Genomic DNA, 27964 nt, shown 5'->3' with positions numbered 1-27964 from the left:
GAACTTTCGTCATCGCATTGAACTCTATACCATGGTCTTTAGCGTACTCGGTAATTTCTGAAATGTATTTGTTTACTGGATTATCAGAGTTTCTTGTGATGCTAGCAGCGTAGAGTAGTGATTTTTCTTTGTGTCTAAGCTCAGATGGGGGTTCGAGAGCTAAGTTTCGAATGCTTTCAATGGGACTAGATCGGAACGCTCCAATAGCTAGTCTTAAGCTGGTGTTTATAGAAGTATCTATTATTTTTTTGTGGTGGGGTTTGGCTGATTGGTAGATTGTTGCACCGTAGTCAATTTTTGCTCTGATGAGATGTCTGTGGACTTTTATGAGCGTATCTTCGTCCCCTCCCCATGTGGTGTGACTTATCATTTTCATGATGTTGAGACTTCTTGTCAATGATATTTTGAGATGTTTTAGATGTTGTAACCAGTTGATTTTTTTGTCGAAATATACTCCGAGTATTTTAATTGTGTTTACGTTCGGGATGAAGTTGTCATTTAACTGGATGTTGATGTGCTTTTGACCTCTTTTGTTGGAGAATATAATACATTGAGATTTTAGGCTAGAGATTTTGAAACCGGTCAGTGTTGACCATTTTGCGATGTTGTTTGATGTATCTTGTAAGAAGTGTTGTACTGTTTTGAGATTAGGGCTTTTACACCAGAAATTAAAGTCGTCTGCGAAAAGGTTGGATATTTTATTCTCAAACTTTATAATATATCCAAAAAAAATACAAGATAAAAAGCTTTTTTTTACAAATTTTTTAATACAATTATTTGAAATAAAATACAAATCAGAAATCGATGCGGGCTGTAGGAAGTCTTCTTTTAGATAAAAAAATAGTCATCAATATCCGACAATTTTACAAAGCTTGAGAGTTATTCCCGTAGTCATTTTTTTCGATACAATACACCTTATCAACCTCCCCCCTAAATAGTACCTATCGGGTAGCAGATTAGTGGAAAAGTCTAATAATTGAGGTGGCAACTAAAATATAAAATTTTATTTTCAAATTTTATAGAATTGTAGAAAATTTAAAAAACTGGGACGGGACATTTAATGGAAAATGGAAATTTTTAGGCAAAACCAGTTTTTGATAAAATTGATATTGTTTTTTTGGTGGAACTCAAAAACGAATAACCGTATATACTTAAATTGTCATCAATTGTTTATACTATAATTTACTGAACATGATAAAAAGTTTTGAATCCTTTTGGCTATTTTTAGGCCACAATACATTTTCGATTTTTATAATTTTATTAGCTGATTTTTATAATTATAAATAAATTGGGTCCCTCAAAAGTAACAATTCATGTAATTTAAAAAATTAGTTTTGTAAATTCACAATAACTTGAGTTATAAATTAATAACATCTAGTAATATTTGATTAAATAATATTATAATTTATAATACATGCGATTTGTTTTTGCAAATTTCACCCAACCATATTACAAATACAAATAGTATCATTATTATATTTAAATATTCGAAAACGTATACAATAATAGAAAATTAACTAAAAACCATTAACACAAAACCAACCAATCGTTATTGGATGGAGAAATAATTAGTTAGAATAAGAAATGTTTTTTTTTTTTTAAAAAAAGGCAGATTAAATAGGTACTCCATATTATGTATTTATACCTAAATATTATTTGAAAAAAAAAATGTCTGGTTTTGGGAAAACATATTAAGATCATTGATATGTCTTATTGCAGGCCACCAAAAAACTTTGCAATTTTTCCTTTGCACAATTTTTTTTTTAAACTCAGACATAAGATATATTAATGTCAAAAATAAATTACTAGTAACAATTTAAATACATATTAAATTTTTCGTTAAAGTCAATATAGTAAGAAATATATAGACTGATAGACATAGACTCGATCAGTCACTCAGAATAGTTTTTCGTATGTAATGAATAATGATATACCGTTAAATTCAAAATTCAAATTTAATACATTATTATAGGGTACACTTGAGTAATTGACACCTACTTACTATATGAGTACAGCAAAGCAAATTCTCTATTTTTTTTTTTAATTGAATTGTTCATCAACATAACACCATATAAATAGGTACCTTAACTAGGTACCTATTTGTTTATTAAATTATTATTCCGAAACAATTTTTGTGTATCGTGTTTTATTTCTAAATGAAAATTACTTTTAGTAATTTAGTGAATAGAAAAAACAGAGAATAATGAGATTAGAAATCTATTAACTGACAATTAATTGGAATAGCCGAATAGGTACCTATAAATAAAACATTAGTTTTATATCATAATACATTATAAAATAAGTATAACCTGTAGGTATAATACTATAATAATATAAAATATGTTTGAATCATGTTCATCAAATTAATTCTGTTTGGCTAAATGTGAAATTTATATATAAATATAATATATAATGTTATTTCCTAATTTTCGAAATCAAGTTTTATTACCTTAGCCGCACATAATTATTCTATCAATGGTAGTATCTAACCTGTTTCATTATTCACTTGACAACTATAAATTTATTTTATTTAGAGTTTACACATTTGATATGGAACAGGTACACTTAAAATTATTTCTTACGTTTTTATTTTGCAATCAATCTAAAGTAGGTCAATTAAAAGTTACATATCAATTTTAAATAAATAGAAAATGTATATTCTTTGGAGTAGACAGTTAAATGAAATATATAGATAATGGTTGTATTTTACAAGACACACGTTCAGTTATTTATCTATTATTGAGTTGTCATAAATTCGTAATTATAAACCTATTTATAATATTTGGTAGGTATTAAGCAGCTGTAGTTGTAGATTGGGTCTCGGATGCTGTTGGTGGTGGCTTTTCACTGATTCCAAGACAAGGAACACGTTTTGATAATTCCAATCTAAATAAAAATAATTTTATTAATGTAATTGAATAGAATAAGGTATGATCGATTAAATATACTTCCATACTCAAAAAATTAATGTTTAGGTATGTAATTTACCTGCTACCTACATAATTTGTGTTAAGGACGACAAAGTGGATGGTCATGATTCATCATAGACGCAATGACATTACCTTTCTAAATTTCCTAATTTTACGATTTAAATTATATATAGGTACCTAAACCTAATAAGTATATTAAGTACCTAGGTAAAAAAGCGTATTTACTATTTACCTATACATAACTATTTTAGACATTATAGAGCCTTCATGCATTATTGTGTCGTGTCTTTTGATGTGGAACCATGAACTCAATTGATAGCTTCCCCGCACATATAGACTTAGGTAGTTTGGTAATATTAATGAATTATAAGTAGTGTACGAATGTTGATGACTTTTGAATCTTTTTTTAGAACATCATAGACGATATAGTTTCGTACTTTAAAATATATTTCAATAACATACGAATCTATATAACTAATTTTTATTTTGCATTTTTTTGGATAAATAAATTAATAAATCACAGGTCTGTTGGGTATTTTACGACTAGATTTGAGTATTATTATGGTAATCTTTGGTCTAATGGGTTACTAAGGTAATTCGTTTCCACGCAGTGTACCTCCAGGGGCGTCTCCAGACTTTGGCTATGGGGGGGGGCGAAATAGTAAAAATATTATTAATTTACATGGGATTCAGATACTGAGTGTTATGATGTATCATAAACATCTTTTATTCTAAGCAAAGCGGTCTATTATCTTGTCACTGAAATGTTACATTATTAAAAACAAATCACCATAGTCATTATAGTATACAAATTAATTTTATTGATTAACCACGGTTGTAGCAGCTACAGCACCTACGAATCACACATCATAACAAGATAACATGATAACATGATAATTGATAACAAGATGAACAAAAAAAAAATATTTTACTTAAATAATATAAACTATAAAATTAACCAATAATCACTATGTATGTAATTCTATACTCTATCCAACTCACGGGGGGGCGGTCGCCCCCTTCGCCCCCCCACAAGGACGCCCCTGTGTACCTCAGCCAGGCAGCATAATAGATGGTTAAAGAATTACCACCATGAAACGCAAATAACCTAGAAGTGAGCTTAAGATGCACACTATAATTTCTGCAAACCCAAACAGCTGAAAATTAATTAGTATTTTTATGGGTCAACATCAAAAAACCTATAACTTTGGCTGATCCGTTCCGATTATTACGGACATACGTACGTACTTGGCATGTCAATTTCTAAAAGCTGCAAACCACTTTTTAGAATTTGCAAATCAAAGTTTTAATTTTGAAAAATTTTTTGACGATTTTGGTAAGATCAAATTCGGACAACATTTCAAATCCATATACTTGAACCCTTATAAATACTTATAAACCTATAAAAACGTGCTAAAATGTCAAGAAAAGGTTCAGAACACAAAACTGACTTAGATTTTGCTGGACACATTCAAAAATGATAACAGCCATGAAAAATTGTCATTAATTCTATAAATCGTTTATATTTGTAATTTATTATCAATGTTGTTTTATTCAAGCGATATAATAATAAATAATTTGGAACATTGTGCATCATACTAATTATTATAAAACATTTAATAACGTTATGTTGCTTGAGATTGTTAAAAATTTGTCTAATTGTGTTTAATTTTAAATTATTTGCAATTGGTGTAGCTACTAAATAATGTTAGACGTTGGTTCGAACGGGTAGAACTAAGTGGAAGGCTCCCAACCGTATAGAAATTAATTTGTGGCATTGTACACGATTTACAAATTTTAAAAGGTAATTTATAATTATTTTCAATTAATTTGCCAAGTATTAATTGCAAACGTACCTGTTTAGAATTAATTTTACCTAGTTGGGTAGTGGGGAGGCTACCTGCAGGTATAATATAATGAGGTACCTATATGATATATTTGTATACAATAATTGTTTGAATTTGATTTTTTTTATTTAGGGAGAAGGCAGCAGTTTCCTGTTAAAAAGTGTTCGCCGTAAAATGTTAATATTTTATTATTAGCAATATTTCGGTTGAATCAAAAATTAGATTCAAATAATATACAATAGTAGGTTCTGTTTAAGTCCCTAAACAAGAAATTAAAAGGTACGTAATATGGAATTGGATTTAGGTAGGTACAGATTGCAAACTCAATAACAAATTTAGAAACACAACATGATGGACCTGCAGGTTAAGTAATAACAAAATTCTTGATTAATTACGTGCGGGAGTTAGATTCAGTATAACTTATAAATGTCATAGAAACAATGATGTTGGATTGTTAAAATATTGTATTACGCTTAAATGTTTAATTAAAATAAAAGGTTAAATTCAAAATAAGTGTAGCGATTTTATGATTTAATAAAATAATATTTTTAGTATACTACTATACTAAGGCACTTAACTGAATTATTATAATAAAAAAAAATGTAATTATTTATACATAAAACTAGGTACTCACTATTAATTATTTAATTATACACTAAGCTATATCGAAACATTTACTTTAGTTATGTATTTTTCTAACTATTTAAGTATTAAGGTACCTATAGAAAATACTAGTGGTCATAATAATTAAAATTTATAATTTATTTCACTAATAGTCAATAGATAATAATCATAAGTTCACCTGTATCTTGGATGACTTATTGCATACACATAAGGATCGAAACAAGCCACAGTCTTGCAAAATATCGCTGGTATCATTGTGATACCGGGTGTCAGCAATGATCTTGAAGCATAAATATGACACCGATTAGTGATTAATAGGTATTATAGTAAATTAAATAATATTATGCGATTTGATGATCACATACATTACAGTGGCATATCTAGGAGTTGTAATTCTCCCCTCCCCCCACCCCGACCGCCAAAAAAAACTGGATAGGTACGCCACTGATATATATAACAAATGGTAAGCACAAGTTTATATTTAAAACTTCATTATTAAGTTACCTAGAAATTTAATAAACAGGAAATATTTAAAGATTATCAAGTTTTAAAAACCATACCGATCTCCAAAAGCACCAATCATGGCGACCACGGCGTATGGTGTCCAAGAAGCTATAAATAGGCAACAAATTGTGATAGCTGCTTTTGCAATCCTTACTTCCGCCGATTGAGCGTTTGCATCTTGATTACTTCGCAACGATTCTACGTTCATTTTTTTAGCCTAAATTTCGAGATTAATGTATGTATTTAAAATGAAATATATTCTAGTTGTCATGTAGGTTAGGTTTTCAATAGGCATCTATGTATAACTTATGAGATAATGCTGAGTGGAATGTCAGTGCTTTATAGGTAATATTACCAAAACGCATGGTATGATCATTATATAACAATAAATTAAATAAACAGTAGAAAATATTGCGTGGTGAATTTAAAGTATAAATAATGGGCACTTGTCCGGAGATTCAAGAAAAACAATTTAAGGTTGAGTGCCACTGAGTGGTTACATAATAATAACAATAATAGATAAGTAATAATTTTTATACAATATATAGTTATTAGCAGGTACCGACCTACTAAATATGTTTAGTCTATAATGTCATTATATTATTATAATATATTTATATGTCATAGATGATAGATTAAAATATATATTTAATATAATAAAAGAGTAAAATATAATATTTTGTCCCATAATAAGAATATCACTCACCACGCCACTGAATATACGATCTACAACGAATAGGAAATTTATTAATTAGTAATTACCGTATGAATAAAAAATAAATATGTATAGGTTAGGTACCTATAACCTATAACTTAATATATAGGTACTTTTATTATTTAGTACTAAATAACAAATATTTATCATTAATCATTATTAATTTTGTTAAATAGGTACCTAGTTAATTTGTATTAAAAAAACTCAACTACCACAAAAATATAATCTACCTGTTCACGAAGTGCTTTTTCATGATTGAAGACATGGCTAACGATTTGCGAGTAGAAAAATATGACCAATGAGACCGGTATTACATAACAAATAACAAACATAATTCCAACGAAAGCTCTAGTTTCGTCTGTTGGACTTAAATAGTCAAATGTACAACTTGTCAAATACCCCTCTGAAATAAACAATACAGTCTTGATAATAGTTAATTTTAACGACTTAAATAAATTTACCTAATTTCTAAACAAACATATAGAAGAAGTACCTAGTACAATATTAATCTATAAAGTCTATCGCATTCAGATTTTATTATCATACCTAGTGGCTAATATCGTAGACTGCGGGGTGTATACAAAGAATGATGAGGTGGTCAGAACTCAGACCCCCCACCCCCATAGCTTTTTTTTGTCATTTCATGAAATTATGGTTTTTTGGAAAAATATAATATTTTTATAGAAAACCATAAAAAAAAATGTATTTATTACTTATTTCATTATAATATTAAAAAAATAAATACCTATGAAAATAGTAGCGATTTATGGATATCGATTGATATAGAACAATTTACAATTTTTTTATTTGACTTGTGCTATATTTTCGAATTACTTCATATGATTGTAACGTTTATTCTTATATAATATAAATTATATTGTTCGTAGATAATAAATTCGTAAAATAATCCTATATGACAGTACCTATTGCCTAGATACATATTAAACGTATTTGAAGTACGCACGATTTAAATTTACATTTGTTATTTTGTTGTTAAAATATACATATATTTTTTTTAAATTGATTATAGTCTACAATACCTACCTAGCTACCTGTACTTTTAAATATTATGTACCTACCTAGCTAACCTATATTATATTATATACTATCATAAAACAATGGCTTCCATACTTTAAATAGTAATAGTTTAAAGTTTAAAGCTAATAATATTTTTTTTATCTTTTATTTATTATGTTTGCAACGAGTAAAATTAAAATGTTAAAATAGGTATTCTGTAAATATTATGGTATTTTTCTTAAAATAGTCAATTTTAATTTTTACTTTAATCTTTTTTTAAACAAAATAATACAAATCTAATAAAATATATACCTAATATATACGTACATATTATTTTAAGGAATAATATGACTTACCTGGTACATAGCGATTCCACTTTTCAGTTAAAGGTAAAAGGCCCCATGGCAAAGTATAAGTCCAAATACATATGATTAAAAAAAATGCTCTACCGTAAGTCATACGCCCATCGAATGGTTTTGCTATTGTACTAAAAAATAAAGTGTTACATTGTAAACATATTTTCAAACTAAACGTTTATACTAACAAAAACATAAATTCCTACTAAGTCTATATTTTTATTCTAAAATACCTAGCTACTGCAAAAAAATACCTGTATGTACCAGCAGTACCTACTAACTATATTATAGTAGTCCTACCTATATGTAAGGGCTAACATATTGTAATCAGTATGATAAAAGTTGACTCACTTAACGCCTACCAATAAATTTAAAAAAATCCAAAATTTAACTTGGATGAAATTAAAAAGTTGAAACGTAATAATTAATATATTATATAATTCAGTACAATAGCTTAGATAAAATTAGGAACAAATATATAGTAACTAATTAGTATTTACCTACAAGGCTACACTATAAGTTTATAGTATAGGTACTAGTATAGGTATGCTAATAGTGAACACTAATTATAGGTAAATGTCAAATGGTAATAGATGATAATAAATAATAGGTATATCGTATATAAATATTGAAGACGAAGTGTACCTAAATGGTTTAAGACGTCTTGGTGCCTAGTTAGATCCTTACCTATACCAATAATAATAAATGCTCTGTCAAGCAGAACGCGTTATAACGCGCGTTAAAGCGGTAAGTGGTTCGTCGGTGCGGCGTGGGGCTTTCACCCGCGTGAATAACGTCGGGTTGTAACAAATTACAAAATCATGCTACGTGGAAATAACGATTTCTGTTTGACAGAGCCTTCATACATAACAATATAGGTATATACTCAATAGGTAACAATATTAACATGTATACATAAAATACGACTGCTGAGTAGAATAATAGGACAGGTAAGGAAATATTTTAAAATGGTCCGGGATGAATTTAGAAGAAATCAGGTTGTTATTACTTATTGTACCTAAATCTGTCGTATGCAATTGCGGCATTCGTAGCACTCGCCCCGATGCCGCTGAAAGCTCCTGCCGTGCCAAATAGCTGGCAAAGGAAATGGCCCTGATAACCACGATTTATAGAACCTAATATGAAAATTGGTGCTTTTGCCATCATCACAAAATCGCACAATGCCAAATTAATTACGAATATATTGGATGGCGTTCGTAATGGTTTTGCTCTGAAATAAATTATTCAATTATAACTTTATGTTTTTGTACCTGTGATGTACCTACGTCCTACATATAGTGTCATTGTGTCAATAAAGTATGGACATACCCTTCATCCAAGCCGTATATTTCATATATTTAATTTTATACGAATTGTAATTATTTACTTTCTTAATAAAAAAAAAACTTTTTGTACCTATAGGTAGGTAAGGTACTGATGTAGAGATGTCTGATACCGAATTCTCAATATAATTGAAAAGATACATAATAAAAAAATTAAGTACCTAGGTATTCAATAATCAAAAATCAATTTTGATTTATTCTTTATAACAACAAATTCAGATACCTATATTATGATTGATATGGAACCTGATTGTATCGAAATATGTATACAAATAATAAAATGATCTGTTGCGCAACTATTTTTTTGGAAAAATAAAGGTAATTTCATTATTTTTTAGAAATTCCATAAAAGTTATAGGAAATATTGTTAGGGGAAAGCGGGGTATTACCGTATAATCGAGATTTTATTAATAATTGATATCATGGAGAAAAACTGAAGTCCATAATCAACATTAAAAAGGTCTAACCAACCAGTTTATTGGTTCCTCGTTCCATACCTAGGTATAAGTACTACAATATAAAAAGTATACTGGTCCTAGAGTGTATATAACCATGCTCGGTATAACTTTTAGTACTTACCTAATAATATTGTTCTAAAATCAATTCTCTTATTCTTCATCAAAATGTATTTAACGAATTCTATTAAAATGTTTATAACATTTAAATAATAGGTAATGTTAATAGTCAAAAGTGTATTACAAGAATCCGTACTATCGAAATAATATGTAGATAGGTACCTATCTACTAATTATTATGGTCATTAGGTATAATATAGGTAGGTAACTCAATGATAATATAATGAGCTATAATACCCATATTATATTGAATACCTACCTATATTGATATTCATGATGTAAACCTGCTATGTAGAAATGGTATTTATATAAATATATAATAACAAAGGTAAGTATACTTACACACAGAATACCCATATGACCAAACCATTACCAAATAATGCGACAAACATAAAAATTGTGTACATAAATGCTAAATAGTAATGTTGCAACGAACTGGGTTCTTGGTATTTTAACCAATGTTCTGGGATGTGGATGAGATCTTCGGCTTGAAGGTTCCAACCCAACAAGTGAGTTTCTCCTACTTCGTTTTCCATCAAGCTAGAATTCGTATAAAAACAATTACGATGTATATATAGGTATTTTATTTTTACTGTGCATATTAAAACGTCGACGGAAACGCCGAAGAGAAGATAATGGAGAATTTTAGACATTTTCCATGTAGGTACCTACTATATTATGAATAATGTATATTATATTATATTTCCGTTTGAAAAATTAAAGTTGAATTATATAAAACAGGAAACAGTGATAATATATTATATATCTATCGGGAAATGGCGTACATTTCCCGAGCTGATTAAACAATTTCCTCGACATAATATAGGTACACTCGAATTCAAGTTTTATTTTTTTTCTCGATTATATTATGGCCTACCCCAATTGTGCCAGAGGTCTTGATACGGTACGATTGAAGTCCATTATTAGAGTTGGTGACATTGTGACGGATATATGTGGACTGGCTGTGTACGCGATCCGGAGTCCGGACAACTAAAACACTACCTAGGTACTATTAACTGTACACGTCCGGAACAGACGGTATTTTTTAAGCCACCCGTAGTTTATATTTATATAGATGTACGTAAGGGCTGTGGGGAGGTATATAGAATAGGGTACATAATATGCCGTGGATTGCAGGGGTGGCGCGGATTAAACGTAGTCGTCGTAGCCTATCAAATGATTAATCCCCGACTGATATATTTTTTTTACTTATTAGGTTATAATATCTATAGTTTTTTTTTCAGGTAGTTAGTTCAGTAATGACATGATACGTTAAAATCGCATAAAACGAATACGAGTAGAGACTATGTATAGGTACCTAGCTATAATATGAGTTTATTATATTATTAGAACGTACCTACGATTTACCAATATATAAGTTAAATTTGAATTTAATACTCTGCACAGGTTAATTTTTTTTTTTTGTGAATGGTTTCATTTTTAAATACTTATAATACGGAGGTACATCGTATACATTATACTCTTAATCACTTATTATTAAACTAGGTAGGTACTTTATATTTTTTTCACAATGCTTCTCCCACATGTGTTAAATATACTAACACCTACAAGTAAAACCGTTTGTAGACTTTCGATTTTTATGTATCAATCTGCAAACTGTTTTATTTGTAGTTTTGCACCTATCTATATGCACCTATAAATAAATAAAGATGGCGAATGTAGATGGCCTACCTATGTGTTGACATATTGTGTCCATGTCTAAATGTAGGTAGCACATATAGGTACCTAATAGTGAAGGTCTAAACTAGAAATTATACAGGGTGATTATTTTAACCAGGGCTTGAAACCGTAAATATATTTCAATTTCGATTTCGGATATCGGTATTTATTTTTTCCGATTTTGATTTTGGTTTTGAATACCGGTATTGATTTTTTTCGATTTTGTTTTCGGTTTCGGTATCGATTTTGGTTTTTAACTGTTTTCAAACTGTTTCAAAATCGGTATCAAATATCGATTTCAAGCCCTGATTAATTAACATTAGTTATCTCAAAAGAAATGACCTATTTAAAAAATGAATTTTATACAATTTTAAATCATTACAAAACAGTACATAGTTAAGTATATATTATATTGTTTACTAATTTAGTTTTTGAACGATGCAATGAATGTACTAGTTTTACAATGATAACTGATCATTTTTTATATATTTTATTTGTTATGCTTATTTACCTACACTTTAATACTATAGGTATATCGTAATCGTATATGAATATTCAAAAAAATACTTAGATCTTCATCTTTGGTGATGATTTCTAGTAGGAAATTGGATCTAATTAGTACTTTTCCTAGGGAGGGGGGGAGGGGTCAAAATAAACAATGTCTAGTACCTACTTACTTAGATTTTTAAAATAACAAAAAATTTATAGAAAACTTGAATTTTGACGCAAAACTAGTTTTTGTTTTCTTTGTTGTACCTACCTAATTCAAAAATGAATAACTAGTGACTTGAATTTTTCACCAAATATTTAGAATAGCAATTTCTAGACACAATACCTATAATTTTCAAAATATTTTGGCTCTCTTTCTGCCATTTATAAACATTTTGAGATTTCGAATTTTTTCTATTTGTGTAAGTATTATAAAAGTTTTCTTATAGGTAGGTACTGATAATGAAAAAAGCTGGGCAAGTGTATACAGCTCTGCTATACGCCTATACAATTATAGGTGGCAAGTGAGTCACCCACAGTGATTGGTGGTTCACCAAAATAATGAATGTGTTAAAGTTTAATTCAAAGAATATATTATAAAGTCATAGTTGTAAACGAAAAATAATTCTGAGCGAAGACCATAGGCGCAAATAGGTGGGGGCTTGGGGGGACTTAGTCCCTCCACATTTCTGCCAAGTCTCCCCAGTTCAAAAATTGGTAATTAGTACTGAGCATATATTATTTTTAGAAAATATTATTGGAGGGATTTTAGTCCCCCCAAAATAATTTATCTATTTGCGCCTATGGCGAAGACAGTTTGTCAAAAAAAATCATGCGTCCAATGAATTTTTAATATTTTTGAACTGCTATTTTAACAGCTTATGAAAAAACGTCTTTTAAATTTTTCAAATGTAAGCTGTCAAAATATAATTTTTTTTATGAATTTCTAACTGAAAAATAAATTACAAATGTTCGTGATTTTGACGAGTTTTATCAAAATTTTAACTTAACACGCTCATAAAAACTATTGTGGATTTACATTTACTTTTTTTTTAATTCCACTAACAATTTAATTTTGATTACCTAATTAATATTAGGTAATTACTAAAAATTCAAATCACCATAGCCCCCTAATTTTACACACCTATGATCATGGACTTATTATCCTTAGAACATAAAGTTAAATACATATCTAAAAAAATATTTATTCAAACTTTGATCTTGATATGCCAACACTTTCAGAAAAATTATTATCTAAATCATTTACAGTAGGTACCTATAATAGGGAGGTCTAGTTTGTATCTCCACAGGATATTCCTTAAATAGTACAAAAAAATGTCAAGAATTTGAAAATATGGTGCTCAAGTAAATGTAAAAATCCAGATATTAGATTTCAAATAATTGCATAGGTAGATGAAGAAAAAAATGAGATGAGTACTTCTACTTACACGCTCTGTAAGACTGTACTATGTGTCTATGTATATTTTTTTCATATTCTAGTAATTTTTACAATAGATTTCAAGAGTAGTTTGTTACATATATAATAATATCAAACATATTACATATATCTAATGTTATCTTAGTCTTTGTCAACTGGAATTACGTAAATTTTGTAGGTACCTAGGTATCAATGAACATTTTTATTCATGTGTGAAATAGGAAATCCAAATTTGAAGCTACTGTTTTGGATAATAAATTGTTATCTGAATTCATATTAATGAATATTACAATTACAAAACATTTTACTCGAATCCATGTTAGTAAATATCTATATCTATATTATTATTACCTATACTCGTTAAATTATTCCATAAGACTTTTTAATAGGTACCACCTACCTAGTAATATCAATTAATTTAAAGATTAATGGGTATATTAATTATTACCAACTACCTACTTATATTTGATTTGTAAGAAATAATAAATACAAATGCATGTGCCTTTCAAGGCTCTTAATTTACAATAATAATATGTTGCGAGTAATTATGATATGTTTGGTTTGTAAATAGAACTTAATGATTAAGAACAGAGCACATATTGTAATTGATTGTATAAATCCAATGAATTAAAATGATTAAAATATTTCAAAGGCTTCTTTTTTTTATATAAAATTGAATACAATTTTATAGGATTGTAATTGCAGTATGGCTTCACATAATCATATATCAAAAAATAATGTAAATAGAAGCCATTAGCAATACATGATTTTAAAGAAAATACACACTAGACCTACTTTGTATGCATGAATAAAGAATCAAAAACTTGTCTATTGTTTATAAGGATAAAATGTTAGTATTTAGGTACCCATGTTATTATTATTGAAATTTAAATGGGAAAAGGTTTGTGGCAGTGACCGTACTGAATGCAGAAGATTTCTACTGAAGTAAAATTATAGCAATATTAATTTAAGTCATTTAAGTTGTTAATACCAGAAATTATTTTATATTAGCACACTTCTATAAGAACTAATAATGTACAAGTTTTAAAAAATTTACTTTGATAAAGTCATGCATACCTACCTTTACTCTGTTCAGCGAGAGAGCACGCTAATTCTGCGCATCCCTCCGCGTCACCAGGCTATCAAAACCGGTTCCCCAATGGCAGGGTGTTGCGTGGGGGAACCAGTTTTCATTGGTGCGCAGCGTGGTCTCTCGCTGAACAGAGTATACCTACCAAATAATGTATTTTTAAATTTAAATAAACTAAATTAATATTTAGCCAAATTATTATTTGTACAGCTGTGCAAGTTTAGAAGCGATGATATTAAATTGAGACAATCCTCAAAGATACTATTTTTTTTTTTAAGTATTAAAAATATTCATGTGTTTTTAATTGATTAGATTACTATTAATGTTTTTTAAAATATAAATTTGTTATAACTTATAATATAATATACTATAAAGTATAAGTAGTTCTCAACTACAAGCTATCATTGTAATCAGACAAAATAATGCAACATTAATTATAAAGGATATAGAATCAACAGATTTAAAATATAGTACAAGGATTTTAAAATTATTATCCTTAAGCTTAACAACGAGATTCTTAGATAGATAACAGTTATGTATAATAGGATTAATAAAAATGACAATAATACAATATTATTTATGAGTAAGGTGTAGGTATTAATCATAAAAATAAAATAAATACATATTGCCACATTGGATATGATAATTTAACTATACATCAATCATTATTGTGATCATCACAACTGAAAACTAAACAGCAAACATAATTATTTTATGAAAGCAGCTGACTTCTTTTACATTCTTCTAAATGTGTATGAATAGATAAACACAATGCATTAAACAAATAAAAAACTTTTATTTTATTTAAAACTGTTTTACAATTTATATATTTTATATTAATAGTTCGTACATGGTTTAAAAATAAATTTGTATTGTACTTAATCCAAAAAAATATTAAGTAACTTTACTTGTAAAAAATATACAACTTATTACTTTTTAATTAAAACACTTATTATTTATTTTATAGTCTTTGCATTTTCTTGTGCTACAATTGTATTATAAAATATTTTATATTTATTAAGAACCTCATCACCAACCTGTAATTTATTATGTTTTAAATTTACAATCACACATTCTATAATATCTACAGGTATTGTGTTACCAAATATTTGTACAGTATCACCACTACTAATTTCTTGTTCAAAAAGTTCTAATATTAAATCTGCACAATTAATCAATTCTCCATAACTTAAGTATAATTGTAATAGTTCACCAACATTTCTTTCTTTGAATGTTTTGACAATCCAACTAGGTAAAAATGATTTATGTCTAAGTAGCTCATCAGCTACATGATAATGTATCAATGTTCTTCCCTTTTCTTCATACTTAACTACCAAGGTCTCCAAAAAATTCCAAGCTATTTTCCCAATATCAATTCCACCACCATTGACTCCATTGTCTGCTAACCAAATCCATGCTTTATCACATTGTTCAGAATCTGTGAGAGACAAACATGTTTTTACTAACTCTCTCAATGGCTGATAAAGTGATAAATTCCACATTTTAGACAAGCGCATCACATCTTTATACTTATGTTTCATTAACAAAACAGATGTCACGCTTTGTACGTCCATATTGGTTGTAGATTCTTCAATTTCCTGACGAGCTCGAGCTAACCAACATAATTTTTTAAGATGGTCAATTTCTATTAATCCACTGTGAATATCATCAGTCTCTGAGAGAAAAGGTAATGAAACTGTTACAAACCAAGCATCATTAGGACTTAAAAGTTCTAAGTATAAGAGTGATAGTCTTAAATATTGTTCTTGGGCTACACATGTATCAGCTCGTAAATATAATTCATAAAATGTCATGGATAGTTTTTTGTACTTTGCATATTTATCATGAATTGAACATAAAAACATGTAAAATGGATTTGCATCTACATTTGACAGAGATCGTGCTTTTTTTAGTACTATGTCTTCTACTGAGCTTTGTAAACCATAAAAATTAAAACTCAATAGTTTCTCTTTTTCATCATTTTCTAATAATGTTAAGACAAAGGTATGCAAGCAATTCAATTTTCGATCTTGATCCTCTAAACATAAAATATTATTGTATGCACTTTTGTATTCTTTCAATTTTAAATTATTAAGAAAAATGTTAGAATGGAACATTGATATCATGTTTTTATCCCCAGCATGTTTACATATTCTTAATACATAATTTCCAAGTTTTACTGCATGATCATAGAAATTATATTTTTCAAAAAGAGTGATAGCTTTAAGAAAATTGTCTGTATTTTTTTTAATATCACTTTTAAGTATCTTAAGTGCTTTATCTGGATCATTATTCAACATATATGAAATAATTAATGTTTCTTCCCATTTATTATAATCTAATAATTGTGCAATTTGTTGTATGAAACTGTATTGTCTCTCTTGTAATAAGAATTCTACAAGAATAGAAGCGTCAATAAGTGGCCAAGTGTAATTTAACAACCCATTAATATAATCCATAAATGGTTCTTTGGCTAACAATGCATTAGAAGAGATCATTTTTTCACATAACTTTATATCATGTGAAAATAAAGCCTGGATCCAATAGCTATAAGCAAGATTACAAGCATCAACAACATACTCTTTAGTTTGTCCATAACTCTTAGAATTCAACTCCATAAATGTAAATAATCTACAACATAGGTCAAAACGTGTCACCACTATTTGATGGAAGCTGTGAGAAACAACACTGGTGCCTAATCTACTTCTGAAACACCTTGAATGTTGTGTATCTTGCATATCCTCATCTGTATCTGGTTCAGCATGCAGCATCTTAATTAATATACGAGCAGTATCAAGAACATTACATCCATTTAAAAATAATGATATTATTGGATCATTACTGTTAAACATATAAGACTTTCTAACCAATTCCAAAAAGCTATTTTGGGATATATTTATGCCTGAAAACAAATTAAATTTATTTGTTGGTTCTAACATCAACACATTGAGTAAACTATTTAATTTATTTTCATTATCAGGATTTTTAAATGAAAGTATCTGATTTTCAACTTTATCTGATGGCCGTAAAAAGCAAAAACTCGAGTTTGTTACAACAACTAGTAAAAACGATGGTGAGCCCAACCAAATAAGTCCAAGAGGAGCTAATCTTTTACGACGGTAATCTAAACAACTTTTATAAAAACTAGCACTGCACTGTTCAATAAGTTGCATTTGTGATTCAATATCTGAAGAGTCATATTTATCCATTTCCTGAGCAACTTTTGTATCAATTGCATTACTTATCTTGGTACGGTAATCAGTCACAAATTCAAACCCATCAGATGTATCATAAACAGCAATAGCATTTTTCAAATCATCATCTGTAAAATAAGTAGAAGATGAAAATATTTTATCTAAATAAGTTTGTTTTGAGTTAGACGAATATTGGGTAGGTTGTTCAAAAGCAGTAGTATCCAAAGAACAGTTTTTCCATACGCCATTCCTGATATTGACAGATTTAACACAAGCAGTGTCTTTTCCAGTTCTCCATATGCACCAAATTTCATTACCATACAATGACATATCAACTAGTCTACTGTTAACAGGTGAACGTACATAAAACTTTTGCTGAAGTTTAAACATACCATGGTCAGTACATGGTTCAAGGACCACAAATGTTGAACTTTCTGATAAACTAAGGTAAATAGTAAGTAAAAGTTGATCATCGAAACATTTGTGAATAATATGTGGTCTTGAACCGTTCTCTGTTGAAGCCGCATACATTTTTTTCATATCCATTATATTAATATAAACAGATTTATCAATTGACCAAACTTTTAATTCACATGTATCATCAAGAGAATATACATATATATCTTGTTGAAATGGGTGTACAGCTAAACTATTAATAACTGGGTTCTCAATATGTGTAGAAAAAACTTTGGTTATATTAGAAAGCATTCGGGGTACAGCAGATTCTTGACAAATTTCTTTTAATGTGGGTAGTCCAGAAATATACTCCATACGTATATAAAGCATGACATTGTTTTGTAGAGCTATTATAAATATAGCATCATGTTTTTGATCTAAACAAGAAGCAGCTGAATATGGATGACTAAGTTCTGCGTTATAGGAATAAAATGTTGCTGGATCATCAATAGATGGTATATTAAAATTTGAAAAAATCGAAGAATCCAATAGTACATTATCGTTTTCATTATCATTTTCCTGACGATTTGGTCTTGGAAATGTCAATCGGTGACAACTACATGCTGTTGGCACTAATAAAACAACAGATTCTGATGTCTCGTATACAGAGATTCCACTTTCCAATACAGGTGAATCACGAAAATGTATACGTACCTGGTTTTCTGTAAGATTCATATCTAAGCTATGTTCAACTAATTCAAGTTTATCATACAAAACACGCCAAAATATAAAACGGTTAGGAATATCTTTGAAACAGTGTCCACCTGATCGAGGTAGTGTACTTTCATCACGCAATGTTGTTGAAGCACCTTCAGGATTAATCAAAATTTCTCTCCATTCATTTGATTGAAAATGTTCAGTAACTACTTGTCTGTAGATGGTATCCATGTATGGATTATCAATATCCATATTTTCTAAACAAAATAATACAAGTAATATTAGTTGGAAAATAAAAACTAAAATATCATAAATAGTAATTATATACTAAGCTTAATTAATATTTATCATCATGTTTTTAGGAAAAAAAAAATCATAGAAAAATAATAGCAATTAGTAGGTAAATAGTTAATATTATATACAAATAAAATATTATTTTATTTTTTAGAAGTATCCTAAGAAATACTCCTTATTGTTTTCTAAAAATTAAAAATTCTGGTAAAAATAATTATTAAAAGGATAAACATGCATTGTCTGTCATACAAATGTATAATATAGAAAATTGTCCTCTCTGAATAATCCATTTTACTCTATTATGTTTAATATTAGATTGAATTGACCTACTATCAAATTTAAAAGTAAGAATATTATAATCTAGTGAATCTCATCGGTTTCTTATTTATATTTTAATTTTTAAGAGTTACGATCATTTTTACATTTTTTATGCATTTTAAAATACAAACTTATACAACTTTACAACTTTTCTATGTTTTTACTAAATAATATCATCAATCACGCATTTCTAATTAGCCAAATAAACTTCAAAGTAAATTAACATACCTAATTTCTGAAATAAAAAACCTATTTTAAATCACTTTTCCAAAAAATTTGGGTATCCTCGCATTACTTAACATATTTTATGTAAAACTTAACAATTAAATTACTTTTAAAATATTGTATCCATATGTAAATATTATTGTTAACTATTATTTTAATTATTGTATTTAGGAAAAAAATTACATTGTATAGGTATTGGACTTATTGAGTTTATAAATAAATAAATAAATAATTGTATAAATAGGTAGTTTTATATAGGTAAAAATAATAAGCTGTCCTTTACTTATATATGAAAAGTTTGGATTTTATTTATGGTCTTAAATAATCTCAAAAAAAATTGTTAGGTACTTATTTAAAAAATACAAATACTTATATAATAAAACTAATTATTAGATACTTAATCAACATAATTTTAACTATGAAAATATTTATGCCCGAAATAATAATAATTGAGTCTAAAGATAATATATCTTATTTGAACACAAACCCTAACATTGAAAGTTATATCAATCTATCAATATTATTTTCTCAATCATTAGTATTAATGATCAATCATATTGTTATGATTTTAAATTATTGACATTATTAACAAATATCTTTATTAATGAAATAAAGACGCATGTTACGAAAGGACGACAGAATGAGTATCACAGCAACAAGACTCTGACAGAAAATATACATTAATATATCCATGATCAGAACCATGGAATACTACTTTAACCCTAAATCCCAGTTTAATAAACGAGTAGTTAAAAGAATTATAATATTGTAAGCAACTTACCTACCGTTTTTATAACACGTTAGGAATCACTATAACAGAATGACAGATTGCACAATTTAAGACTTTAGAGTTGCTAGCGCGTTTGAGTCGTGGCTACTTTAATAGTTCAACACTCAAACAACTAAGTCGTTACTCGTTACTGCAATACTAATATACAATATTATACAAAGTACTCGTTAGTCGTTAATAATTTATTTGTATACAACAACTTGCGCTTTGCGGTAACCACAATTTATTCACAAGCAGGGAGCATGAAGATTAGAGATATCTCTAATCTTTATGGTAAATACCACGGTCTTGGAATATCTTCTAAGACCGTGGTAAATAGTAAATACTCAAAACAAATACAATAGATAGTACTATCCATGATAAAAGAACATGTTATTTTATCATGGTACTATCTATTATATATTTTGCTAAAATCTACGTAAGCTAACAAAAAATTATTGTTCATATTTTCTTCATTTTTCAGTAGGCTATGTTATAAACTTATAGTAGCTCAGTCTAATAATATCTCTACTACCTATTAATTGTTTTATAATTTTATAATTCTAAGTTGTCCAATACTCTAATGTGTAATGAGTTCAGTGTTCTTCACGATTCACAGTTATCAAAATAAAATTATTTAGTTTATATTTTAACCCTTTTTGTGCTTTTACATATTATAATAGTGATATAATTGCAATTTTTCTATTAGTTAAACATTTTTAATGTATTAATTAACTATTTTTTTTTATAAATATGGTTAAAGTTAATAAAGAGGCGTATGTACCACTTTTGCCTTATGATCTAGGATATGAAGAGACTATTTTACAAGTAATCAAATCTTTAGATTATTTAGATAAAGTTGTTGAATGTGTATATGAACATGTAAGAGGTAATATTAACTCACAAAAATTGGAAATAGTTAAACTGAGTGATAAATTGAACAACATAGCTAATAAAGTACAATTATTATCAAACACCAAGAAATCGATTCAAGTTTATTCCAGTTCCAAATATCCTGCTACACATTTACAAAAAGATTATGAATATAGTTATGATTTTGAAATAAAATCTGATATCACGGACAATATCCAAGTTAGTCATCAAATATATGCGTCCAATAACCCAAATGATAAACTTAAATTTTACCATGTTGATGATGAAAGTAAAAAGTTATCCAAAAATAAAAATATTATTCAAATGAAAGGTCTTGGCACATTACCTGATGGTATAAATTACATAAATTCCTTATTATTATTTAATTCAAATGAAAATTTATACAAAAATTATGTTTTATCTAACCCCTATAAAGTTAAAATAACACAAACGAATAAACAAGTCGAAAAAATTGAAAATATTAACAAACCAGTTTTTACATTACCATTAAACGACACCGAAAATCAGTTTAATTATTCTTATACGCCGGAATACGAAGAAGTTCCTTCTATTGATGTGCCGGCTGATTTACCCGATCTTCCAGGAATTGCAGGTGATGTACTATGTTTCAAAAATGAAGAAGAAGAAAATATTGGCACACCAATGGTTTGTAATCCATCCAGTGTAGTGAATCTTCCAAGTTTTGATGAGTTAGACGATATTAAAAACAAAGAAATAGTGTCTGATAATTTGATACAGACTGATAAAGAAATCATAAAACCAGTTGAACCTGAAGAATTGTCAACTGTTGCATATAACATTCAAAATAAAGTTGATCATATTGAAGATATTGATAATTCTATTAAAAAGGATCAAAATGTTAATAAAATGTATAATGATAACATTAATACACGCAGTGTTCTAATGGACGAAATAAGAAATGCAGGAGGATTACAAAAGGCTAAATTACGCTCAGTGGTTGATAGGAAAACAAACAATGAAACAATGCCTACTGGAGATGGATTAATGGCAGATTTGCATAAAAAGTTAGCGATGCGAAGGCAAGGGATTTCGGGTGATAATAAACAAAATGATAGCAGTTTAGAAGGGGTAATATACCGTATGGCTTCTACAATGTTACCTCCAAATCTCGAATCTGAAAGTGAAGTAGATGGTGACGACGACACAGAAGATGATTGGGATGATTGATTGCTCAATAGGTTTAATAAGAATTTCAAACTTTTTATAGTTTATGATTTTTTTGTAATTATCTTTGTTTGCTTTACAAAAATTTATTTTAATTTGATTGTATATTTGATTGTTTATTCACCTAATTGTGAAGTTGATTGTTGTTAAATTGTCCTACCTATATATTTAATATGTTACATTGATATTCAAATAAACATTTGAAACCAAACATTCTCTTTTTGAATATTTATGAATATCGAATTTAAATTAAATATTATATTATGTTACAGTTTCAAAAACTGGCTAGGTAGTAGGTTATTATTTAGAAATATAAAACTATTAAGGTTTAAAATTTAAATATGAACATATTTTTAATTACAATTAAAATAATTTTAAGTTTATAATTTAAATACAAAAATATTGAAGGGTTATACTACATACATTACAAAATGTTATATGAAATTTACAATTTTTTTTTTTATATAACAAGAATTATTATTTCATTAAATAGTATACAATAATAGACAAAAAACAAATATGGTTTTTAGTAATTAAAATTATTAAATTATGTACCTACCTAATAAATGTACAACAAAGTAGTCAACTTTTTGTACCTAATAATTTCTTTAAACTGAAGAGATCAATTTGAGGTTTAAATTTATTTTTGTTTTGGAACTTGTAGTTTACAGACAATTTTTCTAATTTGAAAGTTTATATGATTAATTTAAATAAAACATTGATTTCAGCATTTTTAAAAAATACTGTGCAATATAAAGAATAAATTTATAATTAACAGTTGCTGATATTCATTTTTAAATAAGTAAATTCTATTTTTATTTTTTTTTAATTGTGAAATATAATAATAATATTAGGTATCTAATTTAAATTTTTATATTATTATATATTAAATTAAACTAACTAAAACATTTATATGTATATGATTTAAATTTTACAAAAAAAAATAATTAATCAGTCGTTTAGTTAAGACATTTGTTGTAATTGGTCATGAAACTCGGTAAATAATCTTTGAGTGCTTCTCGAACCAGCTATAATTCCTAATACTTCTCTTAAAAGTTCATGTTTTGACATACCAATGATTGTTTCAACTTTTTTATGACTTGAATAACCATGTGAAACTCCCAACAAATCCTGACATAAATGTCTTAATCGATCATTGTCTTCTCTTTCAATTAAAAAGGAAACGTAAGCCATTAACCAATATTTGTACTCTTTATCTGACTCCAAAGCTAAAGCTGCCGACATCTGTTGTTCCAAAAATGATTTTGAACACAATTCACTTATCCCTTCAGTATCTTTAAAATCTAAGTTTGATTTATACTTTGAAGAATATGCTTGCATGACACTCAGTGGATATTTGCCACTAGTTTTATTTAAACCATTGTGTTTATTTTTTTGAGAAGAATTTGAATATATACTATCTCCACTATCCCCAATCATCATCCAACACTTTGCACTTATAGAAAACATATATGATTTACCAGTAGTTAATGTGATGATTGACGTTCCATTTTCAGTCAACATACATTTTTGTACATTTACTGGCTTATTTTTATTTGAACAAACCAATGTGTTGAGTTTTTCTTCATGTAAGACACATTCTTGTTTGTATATGTTCCAAACAGAAAGAGAATTTTGTGTCATGCATAATAAGTAGTGATTATTGGAACTAATAGACGTTACTAAAGACGATAATACATAGGGAGGACATATTAATGATCCATTTTTTGATCCTATCACATGAATAGTACAATCACTTAATGCCACAACTATTAATGATAAAGTTTTATTAGTACAATATTTTACTACACTTGAACTAAATACTCTTTCCCAAGCAACTAAATTATTACTATAGACTTTCATTTTAGAAATAGTCCCATTTATTGTTTTACATTTATCGTTTTCTACAACAACTCTATCAGTGCATAAGTTTGAAATGGTGAATTTTCTTTTTTGCATTGTAGTTTGACCAAAATTAGGTCGGACATCTGATGAAATTTCATTTTCTTCCAAATTATTAAATTTAATTTTTTTAGTGGAAAATAGATTTGATATTAATGCTACGGGTTCTGGCCTTTTCTTAGATTCTCCTCTAGTGGGAGATATTTGTAAAACAGATGTAGGAGTGCTTCTTGGTATTGTTGAATCAATAATTGTTGGATTTTGAGATTCTTGACTAAAGTTACTGCAACTGTTGCTTATATTAGGCTCAATAATATTATTTACTCTTTCAACAACTACTTGACTTTTACACTCACTAGATGATGAAAACGGTAAGACATTAATTTCTTCCGCATTATCAGGTGTTGGTGGTATAAAAATGGGTGTAATACGTCTACGTCCATCAGATGTGCGAGTTTCAATTTGTTTTTTCAAAATCGGTGGTAAAGGTTTAATTACATTTGGAGAAGGCTGTTTGATTTCTTTTTTAGAGCCAACCTCTTGGACTTCTGACTGTTGTATACCATTCATTTTTAGTATTGCTGGATTTTCTATAAGTAAATTGTTATTGTGTCGTTCTAAAGGTGAGATACCATACATTTTTTCAAAAATTATATTTTTATCTTGATTACTAAGTGCTTTTCCAATATCTTTTGGATCAAATATTAATATTGCTATGGTTCCATCATATGAACAAGCATACAGGTTTAATCCATTTGTTGACCAAGATAAATCTAACACAGGACCTTGAAATAAACTTTCAAGAACTACAACTGGTCTTTTTAATCCTGTTTGCCATACTGATACATTAGTATCCCTTGAGCCTACAGCACATAAACACATATGATGGCTCTTCTTACCAACTTTACGCTCCATTATTGAATTGCTAAATCTCACACAATTTACAGCTTTTCTATGTCCTACATAATCTTTCTCATATGTCCAACCATCTCTTTCAATAACTTTAGCTACAGGACCATTGTTGTTCATGGCATGAGCCGATACTAAATATTGACCATCTGGAGACCAGCTATGCCGTAGAACAGATGTATTTCCACCACAGTCCTTAAAGGGAGTCGTAACAATAGTATCTGTTTTCCAATCAGATGTTCTCCATATTCTTAAAGTTCTATCGTCTGACTGTGAAGAAATATATTTACCGATTGGGTCCCAAGAAACTCCTTTTACCAGACCAGTATGTCCAGAAAGAACTTTATGGATAGATGGAAATTTTTGAGCATCCCATATGATAATTGTGTTGTCCACTGAACATGATGCCAAATATGAGTCATGGGGTGACCACGCAAGATCGAGAATATCACCTGAGTGTGAACGTAAAGTGAACATACATTTCCACGTTTCGATATTAACAATATTTTTGGTGCCGAATACAATGTTTCCACTATTAGGATATTTGCTCAATGTCCACACCATGATGATTTTATCGTCCCCACCAGACGCCAAAAATTTGCCTGAGTGACTCCATCGAACGCAATTGACACTTGCTAAATGGCTGTCAACCTAAAATAATTTAACTTTAATCAATTTTCCAATAATTTATTTTACTACTGACTTCAAAACATTTTGAACCTCCTCCCCCCCTTGTATACGAGAAAGTAACCACTCACCTGGCATAACATTTTTGGTACGTTCTCGTCGTTTTCGCTGTTTTCGTCCAGCACTGCGGCTGTGTTCCATAGCATGACTAGTCCAGAGTCCCGGCCTTGGCCACCGGTGGCCAGACGAGTACCGTCTGGATGAATGTCGATCGAAAATATGGGCATACCATTGTGAGATATCCATGACGGTTTCAGAATAATCATCGCGTAGGATGGCGGATCTTGTTCACAATTCTTTCTTCACACTAAATCCGTTCATAGTTAACAATCTGAATGGCATATTGTAACTAGGAACTTGTAAGACAGTTAAAAAGCGAAAAGATTTTTTATTTATTATCCTTTCGTCTCTCGCCTCTTGCACTCTAATATTTTATTTTTTTTTACCGGGAATTATATTTCATGTTTTTGTTATTCGTTTCCGTCAACACAACGTTACGAACATCATGCACGTCGGTATTGTTCGTAACTACAACCACTAAACCCGTTTTATCCTGCCCACAGCACGGAATACTTATCCACGATTTAAGATATATATTTAGGTATATCTTAAATCGTGTACTTATCTGAGAATGTCCCAAAGACATAAAAATTATAAAACAACAGTATTTATAATTATATTATATATAATTATAATAAAAAATATATATATAAATATTTATGCCGGGTTTCATAAAAGTACATTTAATGAGCTGTAATGGGCTAATCATGACAAAATATTTTGTCATGGGGCTAATAGTCCCTTAAACAAGATTTAGTGGCCCACGGTTGGTCCATTAAATTATTAGTGGACCATTCAATTCAATAAACAGTTTATGCAACCCAGCATAAATATACATATCGCACCCCTGCGACTATAATGACACAAGTCAAAACTTGTATTTTTTCAGTAGAGAGATTTTTAAACTGGCTTGTAACTTATAATGTAAATAAAAAACTAACCAATCGTTCAATAGTTACCGAAATTATACCAACTTTTTTTATTTATTTTTTACATTTTATTAATATAACTGTAAATTTAAAAACATAATTATTAAAAAAAAAATTTTGAGTTGTGTCGGTTTATGTAATTTGTTTTAAAAATAAAATACGACTTAAGTCAAACAATTTTGAGTTGTGTCAGTTTATGTAATTTGATTTAAAAAAAAATATTATAATATTTTACAAGTTGTTGACTTACATTACAGTTATTATATTATAATATATAAATATAGGTATTTTGTTACTTTAGTGGACACCCTTTTTTTAAAAATTGTATTTGTTATAGACATGTGTAGTTAACTATACTGAAAACGATGATGAAGTCAGAATTTTGCGATCGAACTTAGTTTTGGAGTCATAGGCTTAAGTAAGTTTCGAAATCTGCGTATAACAACATTTCTAAATATATCATTGGTCATGTATACTTTGTCATGAATATTAATATCCTATCATAACCGAGAGTAATTTAAATTTGAATAGTAATTTTAAATCGACACCACACTACCATATATATATACTAGTATAGTAGTATAATATTATACTATATAGTTATATACTCATATAGGTAGTAATATGATACTATATTAGTATTTAGTATAATATATCTGTATTCTGCGATCAGGACCGAGATTCGGCCAATTCTGGATGTACATTATTGTACGCACTACGCGAACAGCCCGATTGCACGAACAACAGCCTGCTGCACACGATAGATTCCATCTTAAACCGTGCTTCCGTGCTGCAGCAGCGGCCCGCGGTTCCTCCTAAGTCTTAAGCCGCGTACACACTTGTAACATTTGTGCGTAACATCCTTTGATGCGGCCAA

The 27964-nt window shown here is 28.5% G+C and overlaps 5 protein-coding genes across 6 annotated transcripts in view; 1 reads left to right on the top strand and 4 right to left on the bottom strand.

The window, feature by feature from the left end:
* Window positions 1-2506: 2506 nt before the first annotated feature.
* Window positions 2507-11189, bottom strand: LOC100161312 (opsin, ultraviolet-sensitive). Of its 2 annotated transcripts, XM_001951578.5 has the most exons (8): window positions 10789-11156; window positions 10254-10451; window positions 9012-9224; window positions 7994-8124; window positions 6851-7023; window positions 5962-6122; window positions 5580-5681; window positions 2507-2886 (listed from the first exon to the last, which is right to left on the bottom strand). In XM_001951578.5, exons 1-8 carry the CDS (start codon window positions 10848-10850, stop codon window positions 2793-2795), a joined length of 1134 nt encoding a protein of 377 aa, XP_001951613.2. In that variant the 5' UTR covers window positions 10851-11156; the 3' UTR covers window positions 2507-2792. The 2 variants fall into 2 exon arrangements, with proteins under 2 accessions (XP_001951613.2, XP_029347004.1); XM_029491144.1 differs by lacking the exon at window positions 5580-5681 and having other exon boundaries at window positions 10789-11189.
* A 4375-nt stretch (window positions 11190-15564) lies between these two features.
* Window positions 15565-20786, bottom strand: LOC100168849 (nuclear pore complex protein Nup160). Its single transcript, XM_001947615.5, has 2 exons — window positions 20534-20786; window positions 15565-19172 (listed from the first exon to the last, which is right to left on the bottom strand). Exon 2 carries the CDS (start codon window positions 19165-19167, stop codon window positions 15565-15567), a length of 3603 nt encoding a protein of 1200 aa, XP_001947650.2. The 5' UTR covers window positions 19168-19172; window positions 20534-20786.
* A 146-nt stretch (window positions 20787-20932) lies between these two features.
* Window positions 20933-22811, top strand: LOC103310517 (WASH complex subunit 1). Its single transcript, XM_008189036.3, has one exon. It carries the CDS (start codon window positions 21275-21277, stop codon window positions 22601-22603), a length of 1329 nt encoding a protein of 442 aa, XP_008187258.1. The 5' UTR covers window positions 20933-21274; the 3' UTR covers window positions 22604-22811.
* Window positions 22812-23475: 664 nt separating this feature from the next.
* On the bottom strand, window positions 23476-26646 carry LOC100164761 (protein HIRA homolog). The gene is made up of 2 exons (XM_001947721.5): window positions 26170-26646; window positions 23476-26062 (listed from the first exon to the last, which is right to left on the bottom strand). Exons 1-2 carry the CDS (start codon window positions 26362-26364, stop codon window positions 23564-23566), a joined length of 2694 nt encoding a protein of 897 aa, XP_001947756.1. The 5' UTR covers window positions 26365-26646; the 3' UTR covers window positions 23476-23563.
* An 815-nt stretch (window positions 26647-27461) lies between these two features.
* The window catches only part of LOC103307688 (protein HIRA), a 1391-nt gene continuing 888 nt past the window's right edge, over window positions 27462-27964 (bottom strand). Inside the window, exon 3 of the mRNA XM_008189037.3 lies at window positions 27462-27584. Coding sequence (XP_008187259.2) covers window positions 27462-27584 — 123 coding nt within the window. The remainder of the gene's footprint in view (window positions 27585-27964) is intronic.

The sequence above is a fragment of the Acyrthosiphon pisum genome, chromosome A3, assembly GCF_005508785.2.
Source record: "Acyrthosiphon pisum isolate AL4f chromosome A3, pea_aphid_22Mar2018_4r6ur, whole genome shotgun sequence".
Taxonomy (NCBI): Eukaryota; Metazoa; Arthropoda; class Insecta; order Hemiptera; family Aphididae; genus Acyrthosiphon; species Acyrthosiphon pisum.
The sequence above is the reverse complement of the archived record's forward strand: the minus strand, read 5'-3'. Positions and strand labels throughout refer to the sequence as shown.

Bases quoted from the DNA above. Each gene is read 5' to 3' on its own strand.
- LOC100164761 (XM_001947721.5), bottom strand. From the start codon at position 26,364: ATGATTATTCTGAAACCGTCATGGATATCTCACAATGGTATGCCCATA. The intron at 26,063-26,169 runs GTGAGTGGTTAC...AAATTATTTTAG, and splicing joins TACCAAAAATGTTATGCCAG to GTTGACAGCCATTTAGCAAG.
- LOC100168849 (XM_001947615.5), bottom strand. From the start codon at position 19,167: ATGGATATTGATAATCCATACATGGATACCATCTACAGACAAGTAGTT.
- LOC100161312 (XM_001951578.5), bottom strand. From the start codon at position 10,850: ATGTCACCAACTCTAATAATGGACTTCAATCGTACCGTATCAAGACCT. The intron at 9,225-10,253 runs GTAAGTATACTT...AATTTATTTCAG, and splicing joins GTCATATGGGTATTCTGTGT to AGCAAAACCATTACGAACGC. The intron at 5,682-5,961 runs GTATGGTTTTTA...TTATGCTTCAAG, and splicing joins ATTGGTGCTTTTGGAGATCG to ATCATTGCTGACACCCGGTA.
- LOC103310517 (XM_008189036.3), top strand. From the start codon at position 21,275: ATGGTTAAAGTTAATAAAGAGGCGTATGTACCACTTTTGCCTTATGAT.